The sequence below is a fragment of the Girardinichthys multiradiatus genome, chromosome 18 (assembly GCF_021462225.1).
Source record: "Girardinichthys multiradiatus isolate DD_20200921_A chromosome 18, DD_fGirMul_XY1, whole genome shotgun sequence".
NCBI lineage: Eukaryota > Metazoa > Chordata > Actinopteri > Cyprinodontiformes > Goodeidae > Girardinichthys > Girardinichthys multiradiatus.
In genome coordinates this window covers 45,154,895-45,175,709 of record NC_061810.1, presented here as the reverse complement: position 1 = coordinate 45,175,709, position 20,815 = coordinate 45,154,895, and the positions used below count along the sequence as shown (strand labels likewise).

Here is a 20,815-nt window from a genome sequence, read left to right as displayed (position 1 = left end):
GGGGCTTGGCTGCAGCAGTGCTCACACTTACTGCACTGCATGGATACAAGAAAACATTACTGTTATCATGCTTACATTCAAGCCAAAGGAATTCATTGGGATTTTCTTGTGATAGACTAACAAAATGTAGCATCTGATTGTGACAGGACTACAATAAGTTGTCCACTCCTTAAATCTAGGCCTTAATGGAAGAGTAGCAAGAAGATACATTTTACATCCCCCTGAGCACCACTGTTCAGGGTTAGAATATGGTGAAGACAGCATCATGCTGTGGGATGCATTTCTTCAGCAGTGACAGATAAAAGTGATCAGTGTTGGAACTAAATAGAGTGCAATCCTGGAACAAAACCTGTTCAAGGCTGCAACTGACATGAGACTGGGGTCAAAGGTTTACCTTTCAGCAAGAAATGACACTTAATATAGAGACACAGAGATGAGTCCACACCTCAATTCAACTGAAAATTTGAGTACATTGCTGTTCACAGATCCTCTCCATCCAATCTGGCTAAGCCTGAGGATTTTTATAATGAAGACTTCGAAAAATGTTCAGTCTCGAGATGAGAAAAGCTAATAGAGAAATACCCCAAATCTCTGCAGCAGCAGTTGTGGCAAAAGGTAATACTGAAAACCAATGCATAGAAACTTTTCAAAGTATTATTTGTAAAAAAAAAAACAATCTAAAAAACGTGTCACTACATTTCCCTTCACTTCCCAGTTATGTGCTACTTTGTGTGGGTCTGTTACATGAAATCCTAATAAAACTCTGAAGTTTGTGTTTGTGACAAATGCTTTTGTAAGCCACTGTAAACACGTAGCAAGAGTAGCAGGGCTTAGAAACATCTACTTTTCTTAGCAGAAGCCATAATCTCTGGTGTGGAGTTAGGATGAGGCTAGAGTCAAACAATCCTAACAGGAGATGATTTAGAAACATTGTGAGTTTAAGCATCATTTAGGCAAACGGCTTCTTGAGTATGTTCAGATTGTTTTAATTGATGTTGCTATTATCTCAGCTGCTTCAGAAGGTTTGTTTATTAACATTTTGCTGTTCCTAATGGACCAACGTTTACATTTTAATTTAAAATGCATTTTTGCATCTAATCCATTTGTTTTTCACCCATCTTATTTGATCTGTTTTGCATGTGACAACTGTGGAGGGAAATACAGTCATTGTTTCCATAAGTAAAGGGATGTTTTAAGGTTTATAGGCCTGCAGAGACGGGTATTGAATAGTGAGACCCAGGAACTTGATCACGTTTTCAACTTTAAACTACTAAACACAATCCGTATCTGAGAAGGTTTTTGCATCAACGTTTATGTATTTATAATTTTGTTAAACAGTATGTGATTGATCATGCATTTTTATTTTCCAATTCACAATCCTCACTATTTAATGTCTCAATCCTCTGTAATGATGGGAAAAAACAAGTACATGTCTGCTGCTTCTATATGGAAAGAAGCAGCCAGGTGATAATAATTAAATCGCGTAATCAACTGATAATCAGCAACTGCGACCACCTCCATAAAAGGTGGAGTTTTGGATTGTTTGCTAATCTGGGGCACTCAGGTGTGTGTTGAAACCATTCACAATTACTTGAGAAATAACCGTTGCTGGTCATCAATCTCAGAAGGGTTATAAGGTCACCTCCAAACTATTTGTAGTTGACCTCTCTACAGGAAAAATGTTATTTTGAGGTAAAAAGACACAAGACAGTTGCCAGTCTTCTAGTAGTGGACATCTCAACAAATTCACTTTGAAGTCAAAAAGTTAAAAAAACACAGGAGATGCATTTTCAACTGTACAGACCTCAGCATGTTAAAGCTCCTGACAGGACGGTTGGAAAAATATTGAGCAAGTACGAATTGTTTCGAAGGGCTGCAGGAAAAAGTTTATTTTCTCTGAAATCAATTTTGCAGCATGACTCAGGTTTGCCATGCTGAGTCTGAAAAGGCAAGACATCTGGAACACTGGACTGTTGTGGTAGAAGCTTCCTTATAGAGAAAGAAAAAGTAAACATTTTTGGTCATAATGCACAACCTGATGCAAGTAGTAAACTCAGCTCAGCATATCAGCACCAATATCTCACCTGCTGTCAAGCACGGTGGTGGAGGAGTGATAATAGGGGTTTGTTATGCACACACAGGACTTTGGTGCAATCTAGTTATTGGGTGAGTCATGATTTCCTCCATATACCAAAGTATTCTTGAGTCAAATGTGAGGAAGCTTGGCCCACACTGGGTCATCTATGGATCGATGATCCAAAACATAGCAGCAAATCTACCACAGGATGAAAGAAAGAGAAGCTAATTCAGATATCCTAGTGAAAGTCCAGGCCTCAACCTAATTAAATTGGTGTGATGGGACCTTAACAGAGCTGTGCAGAAACAAATTTCTGCAAATCTCAATGAACTGAAGCAACGTTGTGAGGTAGAATGGCTTAAAATTCCTCCCCAAGATGTGAGTGATTAGGAAAGTCAGACAGAAAATGAGCACTAAGTTATTGCTGCTAAAGGTGATTCTGCAAGCTGTTGAATCATGAAGTGTCAGTTTTCCCCATGACTGTGTGTGTATGCTACCATCCATCATTCCCAAGCTTTAAACTTCTGCTCATTATTCCTTCTCTGTCACAGTTCTATTGTCCTCCTCTTCATTTGGTCGTCTTCCTTCAGTCTTTACCTTCTCACACTCCTCTATCTCCAAAGTCCTGTTTTCATCTCACTTTGTTTTTATGCCCGTCATTGCTGCGTCACCGTGCGTCTCTCTGCAACCTCAGCAGAAACCAGCCTTGTTTCTCTGCACAGTGAGGAAGATACATCACTGCACGAATCTGTGGAGGAACACCACTGAGGTAGGAAGAAAAACTGTTACTCAACGTCGGGTCATTTCTGCTCAGTCTCCATGGTGACAGGTTGTGCATCGCAAGGGTTTGGTGCAAAGACGGACAAAATGAGCACAATCATCTGAAGAAGAAATTCCCAAATGGAAATAGATTTGTGTCACTCTTTAGAAACAAGTCCATGACATTTTGTCTCTCGAACCACAAATAAAGCCGAAGTCGCACATTTTGACTAGCTTTGTTTTTAAAATGTTTACCAGAGAGAGCTTTTATTTTAATTAGATTAATTAGATTAGTGATGGTAAAAAACATGGGAGCTTCCTAATCCTTTTAGCAGTCAGTCAAACTGTGTCTCCACTGGTCAGCTGCAGACTAACCTGTCATTGTTAAGCAATGTTCAACATTTTAAGTTGCCATGAAAATACAATTTTAAACTCGTGCTGTCAAATAGTTTTTTGCCGTGTTTAACAACAAAGAAACCCCTGCTAACAATATTTATATAGTTGAAACCAGATATTTACATACACTGCATAAAAAGACACATAATCTTTTTTTCTCACTGTATGACATAAGGTCAGACTAACCTTTTCCTATTGTAGGTCAGTCAGTATTACTGAAATTAATTAATTTATTTATTTTCTAAATGCCAGAATAATGAGTGAAAGATTTTTTTTAAATCTTTTTACTATCTTCAAATTCAGAAGTTCTCATACTTGTTCTTGGTATTTGGTCGAATTGCCTTATAAATGTTTTGGGTCTCCTTCCACAAGCTTCTTACAATAGTTTGCTGTAACTTTGGCCCATTCTTCCCGACAGAACTAGTGTTACTGAGTCGGAGGCATACGTGTTCGCACACAACTTTTTGCTCAGCCCACAAATTTCCTATGGGACTTACAGTAGATCACAGGTTTTTCATGATCACTCCAAAACATCCACTTTGTTGTCCTTAAACCACTAAATATGGAGTATGATTAGTGACATCGTCCATCTTAAAGGCTCTTTTGTATCCAGACCAGGGTGCCTCTGACCCCCGATAAAACCGGCAGTCAGAGGCAATGCATACACACTCAACTACTATAGGCAATTTAGAGAGACTAGTTGACCTAACATGGTAGGAAGTACCTTGTGAAGCCCCAAACCAAACAACAATACAATAGCCCTACTTGTGTATCCTGTCTTTGGTTTAAAAAACAAACATATGAGAAAATTCTGGTCCTTGAATCTCGATGTCCTGCATGATTAAAGCCACTATTTCACACAGACCACGAAAAACATGAATCTCCAAGAATGTCAAATTGTTATAATTCTTAGTTGAATCGTAATAAGATCCTGAATTCATAACTGATCCATATTTTATTCTTAGTTCTTGCAATCCTGGACTACATGGCAAACGTTTTGAGCTGTTTAAAATTTGGTGCCAAACTCCCGAATCCAAAAAATCTCAGTTAAATCTTAGATCATTCTTAACGTAACCAAATCCTAATTGATTCGTTGGCATTTCTATGTGTTCTTAACTCAATATGGGATTTTTGAAGGATTGTCTTGATCACTCAGGGCCATTGTTCCCCCTAAAACTGTATGAATCTCTTCTACCCTTGGGAAAAAAAATTAAAAATAAGAAATATGGAAAAAAATAAAAATAAAGTAAAAAACCTTTTAAATATCAACAGTTATTCAAATAACATTTATTCCTGCTAGTCCCTCATCACTTCTTATAATATCTCGATGGAAAATCCCACAAATAGCCAAGAATAGTAACAAATTCATATTTAAGCCCTACCTGATTTTTTGATGCATTCAGCAAACTGATTCCTAACGTTCTTTCATTCCTAATAGATTTGTGTAAATCGAATTCTTGACAGTATTTATGTGAAAAAAGCTGAATCACACGATTTATCGACTGTTCTTATGTCGTAACTGAGTCTTACGGCTTCACAGATTGGACCAGAAAAGTTGCAAAATTCCAAGAATCTTCATGAATCCTGAAATTTCGTAATCCTTGGCGATTTCTTATTCGTGGTCTGTGAGGAATAGAAGCATCTCACTTAAAACTGTGCACATATATTTATATTATATTGTAGATATGTTTATACTGTTTAATTTGTACTGTATTGCACCGACTACGCCAAAACAAATTCCTTGTATGTCCAAAAACGTACTTGGCAATAAAGCTTTTCTGATTCTGATTCTGATTCTGATCAGATGTTTCCCTGGTTAAACACTCCTGAATCACATGAATTGGTCATTAGTAGGCTCCAGGATAAGGGGATAAGTCAACTATTTGATTCAGGAGTGTTGAGGACCAGGTTTACCCTCCTGCTAGAGGTGGAAGGTATGTTCATGAGAAACATCTTCCAGCTTTAGCAACATCATCTGTAATTGGTGATGGACTGTAAAAAACAGAGATTTTATTAAGTTTATGGCATTTATGCTGAAAGTATGAGAGAAGACAGAGATGTTTTGACAACTATTATCAGAAAAAGTAGCCTGAGTAAACTGAGAAAGCAAGAATCCAACATTTAAATCCTCTCAGAATCCTTCAGTTTTTAGAGACAATTTATAAAATACTCTTAATATGATAGAATAGTTTTTTATCAATCTGAGCTTTCTTATTGTAGAAATATAAACATTGTGTGCAAAACAAGACAGAATTTTATTTTATTGGACAGCAAATAGTTTTTAAGTTTATTTGTATAAATATTTATGTAAATAAAAAGAAAAAACATTTTTTTCATCAGTTTAGCTCGATATTATTGAATAAAGATAGAATAGAGCACGAAAAACAAAGGGAAGCAAAGGAGATTTTATTTAAACAAACCCAGCAATGATCATCTAAACAGAAACCACAAAACAGACTGAAAATCTGCCTTATTTTTCATCTCTGTGTTCAACTCTCATCGGATACCAACATAAACATAGACACAACAAATCACCTATTTGAGGACAGATACAACTGATCGACGCCACCGATGTAAAATGAGCCGAAAGCACGTGTAAAGTTCCCCACCGCACGAGGAACCGTCTGGTCGGCTGCTTCCTCCTGATGTTCTGCCTGTTTCTCAGATCTGAATGCTGCGTTCAGAGCCAGCAGGCCTGCGTTCAGTCAGTGGAAACATTAATCAAAGTTCAGAATTACGCAACAGCTTGGACTGAATCCACTGGTCGGCCACTGGGGGCCCTAATGCTGACTCACATTGCCTCATTATCTTTTAGTATGAAGATGAAAGCAGGCGAACAGTAATTATCTCTGCTAATTAAAGGAGAAGAAAAATCCTCGGGGAGCAGGAGGAAGGGTTCAGTGAGAGCAAGAGAGATTTTAGATTATTTCTCTCCCCGATTTACAGAACAACAGCTTACATAATTCACTTAAAGGGTTTAGAGGTTCTGGAAACAATGTTATAAATAACATTTAAAAAATAATCCTTATTATTTAACACTGAGAACTGGTTTAACTCTGCGACTGGACGTTTCTGAAAGTCTTTCCTACTAATCTGGATTTAAGTACCACGATGACCAGAATATCAGCTGTAAACAATCGCAAACCATTTTCCTTCAATCACGGAGCAACTTTCAGGAAAGAAAACAAGCCGCAAAGTTCAGCTTTTGTACCGTTTTATTTGTTCCTTTTCAGTTGTTTTGAAAAATTAAATGAAATGTACAAACAGATAAATTATGGCTCTGATACAGTAAAGATGGGAAACTTCATTTGATCTTCTTCTTTTCTTCCTAACCACGGTGAATTGGACCAAGCCTGAATCCCCATCAAAGCTGTTTGTGCAAAACTGATTTTCTACGGGAAAATTTCATCATAAATGATTTCAGCAGGTGGCGCTATTATCTGGTGAGCGACTGTCATCAAAGTTACTTCCCCATATATCAGGTAACACAGTAAACGAATGAAGGTTAGAGGACTGTTCAGATTTTTAAAAGTGGAATAATGTTGGGCGTTATGAGCAGTCAGTATCTTACATGGAGCAAGTCTTCATTTTGGCCACTATTATTGGTTAATCAGTGGAGATGAGCACCAAGTAGATTTCCGCCATCCTAAATCGGCTCCCAGGCAGTTCAATGGAACGTTATTTTACAAGCCTTAAAAGGTCATCACTTCTGCATAAGACAGTTACTGAAATATAATTCATGGTTTTCTATACTGAAGACTGACCTGCTCAGGCAGGGCCTGCAGTTGGTTGCTTGGAAAAAGCACAGCTTGCATAAAGTGACGGGAAAATACATTGTTTATCATCAATAAGCAACGGTGAAATGAATCCAGAAAATAATTGTGATTTATCCTGATAAAGCAAATATATAATAGAGGATGTTTGCAAACCCCACGGATTGACAGCAGGGTGGGGGTTAGTTTTGCTGCATTTTATTTGCCCTCTAGCTACATGAGAGCATGAATAAATATCAATGTTTGCAAACTTGATAGAAGGGGATTATTGCACTCTTAATGCAACTAGTGTAGTGAAGTCAGTGCATCAACCTTCCAGACCACTCAGGTCTTCTGATTCAAGTCTGCGCTTCATCCCCAGAACCAGAACCAGAACCAAACAAGGAGAAGCAGCAGTTCTTATGCTCCATTAATCTGGAACAAACTTCTAGAAAACTGCAGAAAAGTTAAAACCCTGAGTTCCTTTAAATCAAAGTTAAAACTCATTTATTTGGGGCTACCTTAGACTGTTCTATTAACAGAAATATTAATCTTAGTCTGTAGTCCATCTTTTTATTATCTGCCTTTATTATGCCACTGAAATGTACTTTTCTCTACATGTTTTTCTTGTCTTTTCTTAGGTTTTTTTCCTGTAAAACACTTTGAATTGTCTTGTTACTGAAACATGCTATACAAATAAACTTCCCTTGCCTTGAAGTAGCTTTTTTATTTATAGTTATCTTTTATTTTTACAGCGGTCGTTGTGTTTGTGGGGCTCTGGTTGTATGCAGTGACAGATAAACTGCAAAAAATAAGTTTTTATGAGTTTTGGTGTCAAATTTTATTGTTATTGCAAAGAAATACTTCTTTAAAGCAGTGTTACCTTAAATTAAGTCACAGTTAGCGCTCCTATAGCTGTTACAACTTCTTCCTTATGAAACTCTCAACTGCAGAGAGAGGTGAGTGAATTAGTCTTTCTTGTGAACAAGGGAAAAGTGCAGAAGCTAACCAGCAGTGTACAGCAGCAAGAGAGGGAGTGGCAGCAAACTCTCTGAACACTCAACCACTTTCCCTGCCATCTCAAAGCAAAACCAAGAGTGTTAAATGTATCTGGCTGGAGAAATTCGTTAATGCCAAAGACATGAAAGTGTAAAAATCAATAAATAATGTGTTTTTAAGCCCTGCTGTGGCATTTTTAAAATTAGTGTTGTTTAAGTTAGTAGAAATACATTTTGCCTTGGTCCCGCTCAGATCAGGCTGTAGCTATAAACAGCTAAAAACTAATCTGTATTTATACAAAAAAGTTCACTGCTGGTAAGATAATGACTGCTTTAAAAACTCAACAGCCATCCATCATCTTTCTCTGATCCAGAGTCCAGGTTGCAGAGGCAACGGGTTCAGGAGGGAAGACCAGACCTTCCACTTCCCAGCTCATTCTCCAGGATACCACAACATTCCCGGCAGCTCTAAATAACACGATGAGGCAAGCAAACAGCTTTCAGGGAACATTTCAGCTAGTGGTATATAAACGATAATTTACAGTAGCATTTATGCAGTTTCCAGCCTCAAGCAGCTCCTGCATTATGATTATCAGTTATTAAGTAGGATTCACCTGACTTCAGTGCAAACAAAAATCAAATGGAAAGCTACAGAATAGCCCTTTATATTCAGCTGAGCTTTATGAGGATTCAGACTTGGACAAAAACAACAATAACACAGCTGCAACATTTTCAGTCAGTTAATAAACATTAACACACTTCCACCTGATGCAAATATTTGCTGCTTCAAAGCAGCAAATATTTGTCTAAACACTGTTTAGACAAATCTGAGGGAAAAATGAGTTCCTTCATTTGATAAAATCAACTATTCTTATTTCAGCTGTTTTATGTTTTTGAAAGCTGAATGATTTTGTGAACAGAGTTCAAAATAAATGTAATTTTGTCTGAAAATGCAGCAACTCACCACTTCCATTAGACGACAAAAATAACTCTTAAGCCTTTTAACAATTTAAAGCCAGAAGTACTTAAAAACCTAAGTAAAAAAGAAGAAAGCATGAAATCAGAGACAGTTCTGAATAAATGTTTAGATGTTTGTAGAGCTTTCAGATGATTCTCCAACGTCATCCAAAAATCGTTACCATGTAATGAACTTACTGTCTAGCATTGATCAATATATAAAAAAAATAATCTGTAAACAAAAGCAAAAACAGGTTTTTCTTCTTGCATGTAAAATATACACCTCATGTTCACAGGGCTCCTCCGGGCTGCACAACTTTGTACGTTTGTGGCTTTTATTTGCCTTCTGAAAATAGGATTCAGATATGATCTCAACTATTGTACACAAGCATCCTTCACCGATCATCACTACGTTCATTTATCACTTTGCTTTTTTCTCCATCATAAACGTACCGTAGAAAAACGAAAAAAAGGTTGTTTTCATGCACATTCTCCCCTCAGAGTCTCCTAACGAGTCCGCAGACAGCGACGCCCCAGAGCCACTAATGAAGTTTGCTTCTTTTGTTTGAAATCAACTTACAGTCATGGTAAAAAGAAAGTACACCCATTTTCAAGCATATAGCTGTATGTAGGGTCCTGTGGGAAAATATTTGCCCCTCACAGATTTCTTCTGTTATTGTATTTTTGGACACACTTATGTTTCAGATCAGACAACCTGAGAAAAACAAAATAAATTTTTAAATTTTGACCTTTATTGATGAAAAAGAAACATTTCAAACCAACTTGGCCTCAATAAGAAAATGTGATTGTTCCCCCTTAAAGCAGAAGTAAGCCCATCTGGAGGTTCAGTTTTTCTAGTCATATCCAGGCCTGATCATTGACTGACCTGTTAAATCAAGAAATCACCTAAATAGAACCTGTCTGACAACATGAAGTAGACAGAAAAATCTGAAAAAACAAAAAACAAACAACATATCATGCCCTGATCTAAAGAAGTTCATAAACATATGAGAAACAAAGTCCCCAACACCTATCAGTCTGGAAAGGGTTATAAAGTCAGTTCTAAGGTTTTAAAACTCCAGCAAACTACAGCGAGAAACATCCACAAATGGAGAAAACATGGAGCGCCCAGCGTGCCTATATCTCTCCCTGCACAAATTTACCAAAAACAACACCTTGTTGGTGTGTGCGCACACGCAACATCTGGTGTAAAGATTAAGAAGAATTTCAGAGAAATAACGTCATACATCAGACAATCAAACATGGTGGAACGCCTTCCTGTAGCTGCTGGAACCATGAATCCTGAAGGAGGATGTCTGGCCATCAGTTCTTGACTTTAAGCTCAGATGCATATGGGTTCTGCAGCAGATCAATGATCCAAAGAACACCTGCTAATCCTCCTCTGAATGGCCAACAAAGAAAGGGTTTTGGGGTAGCCTAGTCAAAGTCTGGACCTAAATTGAAATAAGATGCTGTGGTGGGACCTTAGACTGGCCCAGTCTTAATGTAGAATTATTTTAATTAAGCCAAAGTTCTTCAGCAGTGATCTAGAAGACCGAGTTCTCACCAACACTTGATGGCAGTTTTCACTTCTTCACATGTAATAAATGAAATCATCATTTGAAAGCTGTGTTTGTAATTCTTCTGACCATCAGTGTCTAATATTATAATTAGTTTCATAATATGAAACATTTCATTGTGACAAAAAACAAGAAAAAAACCCTGAAGAAATCTGGAGAGGGGGAAATACTTTACACCGCTCCTGTAAGTAAAATGACAAATACAATTACTACTATTTATGCAATAAACCATAAATTAATCGAGGTTGTACTTTCTTTTTAAAATGACTAAGTCAGTTTAACAGTGTATTCTGTCAGGTAAATCAGGGGACCATTTATAATGTCTGCTGCGTACTGGATTTACTGGGTAGGCGGGTCCTGATAGAACCGGTGTTGTTAGAGCAACAAGGCTTCTGCAGTCTCTCTTAAACCACTCCTCGTTTCTGACCCATTAAGCTCTAAGTTAAACAACCTGTGGTTCTGAAGGTACCAATGCTGGAGGAAAGTTTACTGGACTTTCCTCCAGCATCCTCCGGCATCGGTCCAAATCTTGTCCATCAATGGCTCTGGGCAAACCAGTGTTTCCCCAACTTTAACAAAGAGACGACAATGTACCAAACTCGACCTGCTCTGCATCAGAACCTACAGAAAGTAACGCTACAATCAACATAATTAAAATCCCAAAGGTCCACTGTAACAAACACACAATAAAAGTTGCTTCCAAACTGTCCAAAGGACAGGGAGCTAACAGACACAGTCAGAGATGTGACGGCTGGATGATGTGGTCCTAAAAAACATAAAAACAAGAAAACAAACAACTACCATGCGTCTTTGGGCTCTGTTGAGACGCTCTCTCTAAAGTCAACATGTTCATGTTGGCTATGAGGACGGCAATGCCAGCAAAGACATCCCTCGATCCTTTCGCCCAGGCCTGGTGGAGCGTTTAGGTGGTTCGGTGGGGGGTGGAAAAGTCGCATCTCACGCTCAAAGGCAAAAGAGAAGGGGTAAAGAACCAGTCGCTGCGAGATAGAAAACACTCAGAGAGATTGACCAAAGTCCTTCTGAGGGTTTTGTAACCTGGCCAGCAGCTGTCACCACCTTCTCAGGAGCGATCACAGACGTACGCGAAGGGGAAAACGATGCAAAGCCAGCTAACGGTTGTTCTTGGCCGCCTCCTTGGCTGCTAGAATGAGAGGAGTCAGACTGGAAAGAGGCTTCGCCATCTTCAGAAACTGGTGCTGGGAGAGGACAGGGGAGATGAGGCGGGGAAGGGAGAAACAGAATAATTATTTTTTAAACATCTGGTTACTGCGTTCGGTCTTACAATTTTAATTCAATGCAAATAATGAGAATGAATCAATTCTGAGGTTTTTATATCACTCTTTGAATATTTTTCTTTGTCACCAGCAGGTTTTCCAACAGTAGTTATCTTTTTATACTAAAATCTTTTTCAGACTCTGAAAATGACAGTGATTAAATAAGCCTGATCAAGGTGCCTCAGTAAGAGGTGATTACAGGCCTTTATCTAAACTAGCATTTTTGCAAAGATCATTGAAAAGTTGGTTTAATCAGCAAATTTGTTCCTTTTTGATTTAAAATCTTTTAAATACTATTCAGACAGCACTGGAACTGGACTAGTGCTGAAACTGACACATCATGATATACCGACTGATATACTGTTTACCTAAAACAAACAACAACTACTTTGTGTCATTTGACAATTATGAATCTGAGATGACAAAGATTAAATGTGGAGTTCCTCAAGGCTCTGTTTTCGGTCCCCAAGCTGCAACAACAGAGAGTCACAACATCCCCAGCCACAGCTATGCTAATGATACACAGCTATTTCTCCACCACAGTCCCTTACAACTATTGAATAAGTGTGTCCAAAAATCAGTGAGTGAACAGAACATTGTTTGATCCAGTTTACAGGAGAAAAGACAGAAATCATTGTTCTTGGTCCTAAAAATGCAAGGTTAGAAATCAGAAATCACCTCAACTCAACAAAGCTAAAGACAATAGAGCATGCCAGAAACATCTGTGTAGTTATGAATTCAGATCTAAATTTTAACATCTAGATAAAGTCTATTACTACATCTGGCTGCTACCATTTAAAAGCCTTGTTAGATTAAAGTATTTTTTGTTAAAAGAAGGAACAGCAAAAATTGTGAATTCTTTTAACTTTTAGTTCTTTTTCCTCTTTATTATTATTAATTTATTTAGCAAGGTAACAAATAGCTGAAAATAATAGTAATGGTACACTGTAATTATAATACAATGTCCTTGCCATGTTAGTTAACACAAGAATCTAAATAATTCAATAATAACAAAATCATGAATGTCTGCCTTGGTCTGCACACAGGGATAAAAGTCAGCTGTACCTGCAGTAGTTCTTTAGCAGATCCCCGTTTCTCCACGTCCATCTCCAAACACCGGTTCAGGAAGTCTCTGAATATTGTTGACAGCTTCTCTGGGTTCTGCAGCTCTGGCGTCCCATTGGTCGCTATGAGATAAAGCGCCTAGAAGATGCAGAAAAGCAACATTTTCATCTTTTCTTCCATTAACAAGGCAAACAAAGGCTTGAAGTAATTGGTGCTTTACTTTACCGCCATCTAGTGGTTGATATAGTAATGACTGAATTTGAATCAGCAAATCTTTCCCCTTTTCTCAGCTCTGTTCCCTCAGCCACATTATGGCATGAAATAGGTATATTATTTTCATCTCATAGTGTTGGCCAACTAAATCAAACTGTCAGACTACTTTTCTGTGAGCCATTAAATCCCACTTCCACTCTGTCAGGATGGCAGCTTGTTGTTTAATAATTAAATGCTAAAGTTCCTCATTTGTTTCTGTTATGGTGGTCATTTTTGGATAGTTTTCTGTCCTTTCTGAAACAGGACAAGCAAATGTATCTCATATTAAGAGTAGGTTTATGCTGTGAAACCTTCATTTGTTAGCTAAAAACTGAATGTGAAATAATATATCATCACAGACTAACAAACCTTTTAAACGGGTAATGGTATTTCGGCACCTTTTTTGGAAAAATACTCAAAACCGAACATAAAAGATGCATAAATGTGCAAATAAACTAGATTTTTTAAAGTTCGAACTTAAGTCATAGCTCTCACCCTGAGAGGGTTTTCATTCAGATACGGCGGCTCCCCCTCCACCATCTCAATGGCCATGATGCCCAGAGACCAGATGTCCACTTTTGGTCCATAAGCCTTTCGGGTCACCACCTCCGGAGCCATCCAGTAAGGAGTCCCGACCATGGTGCTGCGCTTACTTTGCTCCGGAGTAATCTGGGCACAAAATCCAAAGTCGGCTGGAAGGTAGAGAGAGAAAGAATTGAACGGTTTAAAAGGCTCTGAAACTTAAATGTTTAAATGTCACTTTGGGTCAAATTACTCTCATAATTTTTTTTTTTATCAAACTTTCCTGTAAACAAACTCTTATTTTTAATGTGAGCCATTAAATTTTTTACATTTTAATAATAGAAACACAAACAGAAGGTAGCACATTAAGATCTGCTCGGAACCTTTTTCAGTAAGAAATAATTTGTGATAAGATTTTAGACAGGAGCCCTCCTTCATAAAACACCAACACAAGCAGAAAGTGGGACGCCCTCCAGTCATGTCTGTGATTTCTGAAAGAACAGAGGGTTAAAGTCAACCCACCACTGTAACACATCTGAGCTGCCAAGGACACACTCTACATGGGTGTGATGTTCCACTCCACACCTCCTCTGTTTATTTTTGAAAGGTTGTGTCTTCCTGTGCTGTGATTTATGAGCAGGCAGAGGCAGCCTAGACAGGGGCTCCTCTTTGTAACTGCATCCATCGTTCCCACACATTTTTCACGAGGAAATCCCAAATATTTCTAGATTCAGGTTTTGAGAGTTCTCAGTCCTACTGAAGTCTCCAGACCGTGTAGGAATCCTGCTTATAGCAGACATGTTTTGTGAAAGAGGCAAAAGAAGCAGGAAATTAAAAAGAAAGACTGACTGAGTTTGACGGAGCCATCCATGCCCAGCAGAATGTTGTCGCTCTTGATGTCTCGATGGATCACCTGGTTCGAGTGGAGGAACTCTAAAGCCTGCAGACACTGGAAAGAAAAGCTCAAAATGGAATATAATTCTACAAAATACATCACAAAAACATTAACATCTATTTGTTACTTTAAATTTGATCTAAATTTAATATTAGCAGTTTATTAAGAATGTTTCTGTTGGAGTAAAGACAAATCGAAGGGAGTTCGATTATTTCAAGGATCAAAGTTAGTTTATTGATACATGTAGGTAACATTTGTTTTGCATTGTTCCAAACATTCATACAAACTTAGCATAACCAGAACCATTCAGTAAATACAGCGGTGCTCAAAGCACTCCAGGCTCCATTAATTTCATGCCAGACATTTAGTCCTAAATGAGAAAGAAAAAAATATGTCTTAAGATGGGCTGCATTCCATTTAGATGGTCTGGTTTTCCACACTCTCTAAACAAGAAACATACTAACACAGAATTGGAATGTACCTTTTGTTAACTCCTGTTAATGCCAGAATCTCTGCCATTACAGAGGCTGGTTGTGCAGTTTTCTTGCTGCTTGCTGCTTGTGCAAGTTTAATCACAAACACACCATTTAAATCTGAATTGTCTACATCTTCCAAGATTCATTTGATCAGTACTGGACCGAGGGACATGACGATGAAATTACTTCTCATAACAGATCTCAGTTTATTTCTCCTTTTGTCTTAATGAGGCCAAAGGCGTTCGCCAGGGATTTACGTACCACTTGTACTCATTTAGATTTATTGTATCATTGTTTCAACGATCTTTAAAAGGGCATTGGTCATTCTGATTTACAAATTGAATGCAAGTGAAATGTGATTAATCCTGCTGCCTCTCCGACTGTAAATCTAGAATGAAATACTGTTAATATTCTTAAATGTACTTTATGACAACTCAAAATTGTTTAAATTGCTTGGCAAAAAAAAAAAAATCAAAGAAAGAAAGAAAATTCAAGTTGTTTGATTTTAAGTCAAAGTCTGAGTCTCTGAGCTAGAAACTGAATAACCTGTGCTCAGGGTTTTAATTGAGAATTCACTCTCATGGAAAACTTTACAGGTCCATTCCTTTAAACTGTTAAGTAGTGTTGGATGGTCCATCACGGAAGGGTATTGTGTCCATTTGCCAAGAAATGTTTCTTTTGACCTTACTGGGAACCAGTACCGGGTCAGAGAGAAGCCATATAAACATGCTCCCTATGCAATAACTTCAGAATTTTTAATGCCTTTCTTACCTCTCTGCACACAGCAGCAATCTGAGCTTCATCCATACAGGTTTCTGTGACAACATCGGTCAAGGAACCTCCAGCCAGGTACTCCATCACCACCCACAGCTCATCACCAACCAGGTAACTGCACCAAGCAACAGATATGTGTTTTTAGAATAACGCCATCAGTATTTCAAAGAGGGCATTTTGTTGCAGTGTTTATTATGAAAGTATATCCGCATAGCCAGATTCTAGGTAAACTTTGTGTTCTTAGGTTGGCTTCATAACATTAACACTTTAATTGACAATAATTCAAAAAGAGAAGATTAAGCTGCTATCTGTCTCAGCACCAAAATATCAAGCTGCTGCAGCTCTTAGGGTTAGAAAAAACACACAACAGGTAAAACATAATAGAACTTTAAAAAAGAAAAATCTACAAAATGAGAATGAAAAATAAAACCAACCAAAATAAAACACAAAAAAAATGTTAAACTGTCAATAAGTGTTCCTGCTGATGTTAAAAATATGCTGTGGAAAAATAAATACTTCTAAAATAAAATAAACTCCAGTTTCCTGCACCTGTAAGCAGCCATTTTCCAAACCTATTTTTAAACCCGACCAGAAACCAGTGGTCCAGTTTTGCCGTACTGTTTGTAAAACGGGAGAAAACAAACAAAATGTGACTCTGTAACAGGTTTATATTCCTGAACTGTTTAACAGTCGAGAACAAACACATAAAACACACAGCCAGTAGATCAGTGACGGGGAAATGCTGTTTCCATGGAGATGACAGCTTTGGCACCAGACTCCTCGGTGTCTCGCGATCTGACGGGTAACTATGGTAACCCGACATGTTGCCGACGCCAGGTTACAGTAAACTGGATGCACTTAAAGGGTTGGTCATCATGGATAGTCATACATAAATATACGGATTCGCTGTCTACGGTTACTAATACATGCGTATTCTTGTTATGTGTGGTGGATGTGACAGTCTGCCAACTCATGTTTACATTTCAAGAACATTTTTTTTCCCATTTTAAATATTTACTATTTGTCGATCTAACAGCAAAAAGCCTTTGTTGCAATCTCATTCACCCTTTATTTTGGAGATTTACTTTCTTTAGTGACTGTGAGTGCTAACCTGTCAAGGTAGTTGACGATGTTTGGGTTCTTGTTTTCCCTCATCACCAAAATCTCGTTGATGATTAGCTCCTTTTTTGGCTGCTGCTGGAGGTTCATCTGTTTAATGGCAACCTGAAAGGAAAGCCAGCGATGCAATGGAAGAAAAAGATAACACGAAGCATACAGCATGTCAGGATGAATGGGGAGTACAGGGAAATTTTTCAAATCTGAGCATTCAGGCTAATCCTAAGTGTGAAAGTGAGAAGGTCGAGTCCGACAGCCTGGATCAGCAGTATAAATCATCCAGGATGTCTCAGTAAATGAAGTAAAGTAAGTTACATCCAGTTGTTGAAGCTGAATGGCAGTAGTGAGTAATCAAAGTAATCATCACAACCGCATAATGATTTATAGGTAACATTTTAAGTATAATCAGCATTGACGTCTTTGCTACAAGCTCAATAAGAAGAAAACAAACAAACCTCCTGTCCTGTGGCGATGTCTATGGCTGTGTACACGGTACCAGAGGCTCTGAGAAGACAAGGAAAGGCAAGAAAGATCCAGTCACACAGGATGGAGCAAGTGGCAGGTTGACATTATTTTATTTACATACACTTTACAATTAAAAACAATAGATTTTTTTACAACACAAAGATAACTCTTCCTGGATTCTTTAAAATCCTCTGAATTTAGGAAATCAATTCAGGACATAATTTTTAAAATGCTAAAAACAAAAAAACTATGTATGTTTGTAACTATAAAATCACAGCTGTACATTATAACTTAAATCTCTGGAAATATAAAATGTCATAAATGTTCCTGGAAAGTCAACTGTAAAACCAAATTCTGGAAAGTACCCTTTCAATTTTGGAGTTTAGGGAAATTCTGAAAAAGGCTGAGCTGTAATATGTGTTGCTGCAAGCCTTCTGATTGTTGATGTTCAATTAGCTTACTTTTTTAATGAATAAACCTTTTACATAATAATTATCATGTTTTAATAAAGCACTTACCCCTGTCCTATCTTTTCAAACCGAGTATATTTCTTTTTGGGGTCTCCAACGCTAACAATTGTTCCTGAGGAGAGAAAGTAAAAGAAAAAGCAGCACAAATTCACTTACTGACCACGCACAAACAGCAGCAGCTAAAGACTTCCAAAAAACAGTTATTAATATTCATTTTAAAGTGAATTTAATTGGATAGAAAAGTAAAGTGACTTTCTATCCATTTGAACACTATTCTACAGCATGTCTGTCAAACTGCTTAACCTTAACGCAGCATGCAAAACAAAGCAACAAAACAAAGGAACATGAATTCAAAAGGTCAGAAACCAAATGTGATTTAAAGGAAAATCATTTGAAATTTGCTAAAACTGAGAAGAACAAAAATATATGTATGGAAAAATAGGACAAGACACAGAAACACCGATGAATAATCACAGTCAACAGCAGGAACGCGATTTTAGGATTAATTTCTGAAAAACTGCAACCACAGGAGATGATGGAAAGAAAGAACGACTAATCAGACGTTAGGATTGCACAGAGGAATAGGCAGAAAGTGAACACCAGGTCTGTCAATCAGAGGCAGATGGACAAGCAGTATCCTGCTCTTACCAGCAGAGGGAGACCTGAGCACATCTGAACAGGCATGATGCATGGTTTAAAAACATAGATTTATCCATACAATACCAACAAACATCACAACATTTCATCAGGGGAGTAATGATCTGTTTAATGTGTGGATATGTTGGGCATTGTTTCAGAACCGGGACAGAAAAGAAGTCAGGGGCTGCATTTTCAGCCAAGACCGTGTTAAACAATGCAGTGGGTTGTAGAGAGCAGCTAAAAATATCGACCAGAGAGAAAGGGCAGCAGTTTCAGCTAAAACTAAGTGATGCAGCTTATTAATTAAAGCTTGTAAAACGCACTGAGCAGGAAACAATGAGCTTTGATGTTTTTTGATAATTTGCCAGATTCCTAAAAGGCAAATTAAGCCAAATAAACCCTGCTACAGTTCAGCAATGGGACTGATCCAGCGTTGATAATTACATACAGTGCTGTGAAAAGGTATTTGCCCTGTTACATGTTTCTTCTGCTTTTGCTTCTTTATCACTGTTAAATATAACCTTAACCCGAATAAATACAAAAGGTAGGTTACAAATAATGATTTCATTAATTAAGGAGAAAAAATTACCCAAACTGGTTTTACTCTATGCAAACATAATCGCCCCCAAAACTTACCAACTGGTGGCGCCTCGTTAGGCCCAACATCTTCTTTAAGGTGTTTTATTGATAACTGGCAATGAGTTGGAAGAATGTTGCGCCACTCTTTAAAGTATTGTTTTATTTCAGACAATCTGGAGGGTTATAAAGCATGACAAGCCAGTTTAGGGTCTTGCCACAGCATTTGAATTGGATGCAAGCCCAAACTTGGACTAGACCACTCCAAAACCTTTTTTTTTTTTTTTCTTTAGCCTTTCAGGGGTTGACCTGCTGATGTGCTTCAGATCATTGCTGCTGAATAGCCCAGCCGTGTCTGAGCTCAACATCATCAACTGATGGTCAGACATTCTCCTTCAGGACTTTTTGGTGGATAGCAGAATTCATGGTTCCATCAATTGCAGCAAGTCGCCCAGGTACTGAAGCAGCAAAGCAGCCCCATATCATCACACAACATCCATCATGTTTGACTGTTGATATGATGTCCTTTTACTTGAATTGCTGTGTTAGCTTTATACCAAATGTAACAGGCTGCACACATTTTTCTAGAGGTCTTGAGGATTATCAGATTCAGAAGAATCAGAATCAACGTTATTGGCCAAGTTTGTGGGCACAAACCGAATTTCACTTCGGTTTCCATCGCTCATCTTGATTATCAAGATGTTTTTTGCAAATCTGAAATGGGCCGTTATGTTCATTTTGGTCAGCAGTGGTTTTGGCCTTTGAACTCTTCCATGGAAGCAATTTTGCCCTATCTAGTCTCTCTGGAGATCTTGGAGTAATTTTGGTAGGCTGGTCGCTCCTGGGAAGGTTCTCCACTGGTTCATGTATTCTCTATTTGTAGATAATGGTTCACACTGTGGTTTGCCAAAGCTCTTCAAGCAGCCCTGTAACCCATACCAGATTGATAGATGTCAATGATTTTGTTTCCTATTTGTACCTTTTTTCACTGGATTTGGGGGTCATGTGTTGCTTTTTGAGATGTTTTAGCCTACTTCATGTTGTCAGAGTGGTTCTATTTGAGGGGTTTCTTGATTCTGCAGGTCAGGTTCTAATAAACCCTGGCTATAGCTCTTGAAATTCACCCCACCTGTCCTAAAATCTGGTTAATCCCAGTTAATCCATGACTTAACATGAAGGATGATTACCGTATTTTCCGCACTATAAGGCGCACTTAAAAACCTTTAATTTTTTCAAAAAATGACAGTGCGCCTTGTAATCCGGAGCGCCTTATATATGGATCAATTGGTTAATTGGTTGATCCATACTGGTTGTACACGGCGCTCTGTCAAAATGTTTCAGTACGACTGGTAAACTACAAAGCCGCACCGCTTGCAGCATTACGGCTACCGTAGTCAGGGGCGTCGCCGAAGTAATAGCGGTAAACACCTGTACTGTGCTTACTCCTAGTCCAACACCACTTGTGTGTGTATAACGTTTGAATGTACTGTTGCAGGAATTGCCTGAACTATATGTGATTAGAAGCTCAGTGTGTGGGGTGTATGTTTCGTGTGTGTGTATGGAAGATGTTGATATTACTCCTCCGGACAGAGGTGGCGCTGTGTGCTGCCGTAGCTGAGAATCAAGAGTGAAGGAGTGACGTCGGTATTATTGTGTGTGTGGGGTGGGTAGAGACGGCGACCGGAGCAGCGGTGTATGAGTCTGTAAGCCCTGTGTTTTTACGTGCCGCAAAGTCATTAAAAAGAACCCCG

The 20,815-nt window shown here is 38.2% G+C and overlaps 1 protein-coding gene across 9 annotated transcripts in view; it reads right to left on the bottom strand.

Annotated features, from left to right (window-relative positions):
• The window catches only part of pak1 (p21 protein (Cdc42/Rac)-activated kinase 1), a 136,598-nt gene that overhangs the window by 55,546 nt on the left and 60,237 nt on the right, over window positions 1–20,815 (bottom strand). For 7 of the 9 annotated variants that reach the window (XM_047391380.1, XM_047391384.1, XM_047391383.1 and 4 more), the window contains 8 exons: window positions 17,898–17,961; window positions 17,370–17,418; window positions 16,910–17,022; window positions 15,796–15,913; window positions 14,503–14,602; window positions 13,627–13,823; window positions 12,880–13,017; window positions 6,430–11,736 (listed from right to left, as the gene is read on the bottom strand). In XM_047391380.1, coding sequence (XP_047247336.1) covers window positions 11,650–11,736; window positions 12,880–13,017; window positions 13,627–13,823; window positions 14,503–14,602; window positions 15,796–15,913; window positions 16,910–17,022; window positions 17,370–17,418; window positions 17,898–17,961 — 866 coding nt within the window. In that variant the 3' untranslated portion in view covers window positions 6,430–11,649. Of the gene's footprint in view, window positions 1–1,866; window positions 1,990–2,084; window positions 2,276–6,429; window positions 11,737–12,879; window positions 13,018–13,626; window positions 13,824–14,502; window positions 14,603–15,795; window positions 15,914–16,909; window positions 17,023–17,369; window positions 17,419–17,897; window positions 17,962–20,815 lie in introns of those variants that run through there. The other 2 variants (XR_007042351.1, XM_047391385.1) reach the window with 2 other exon arrangements.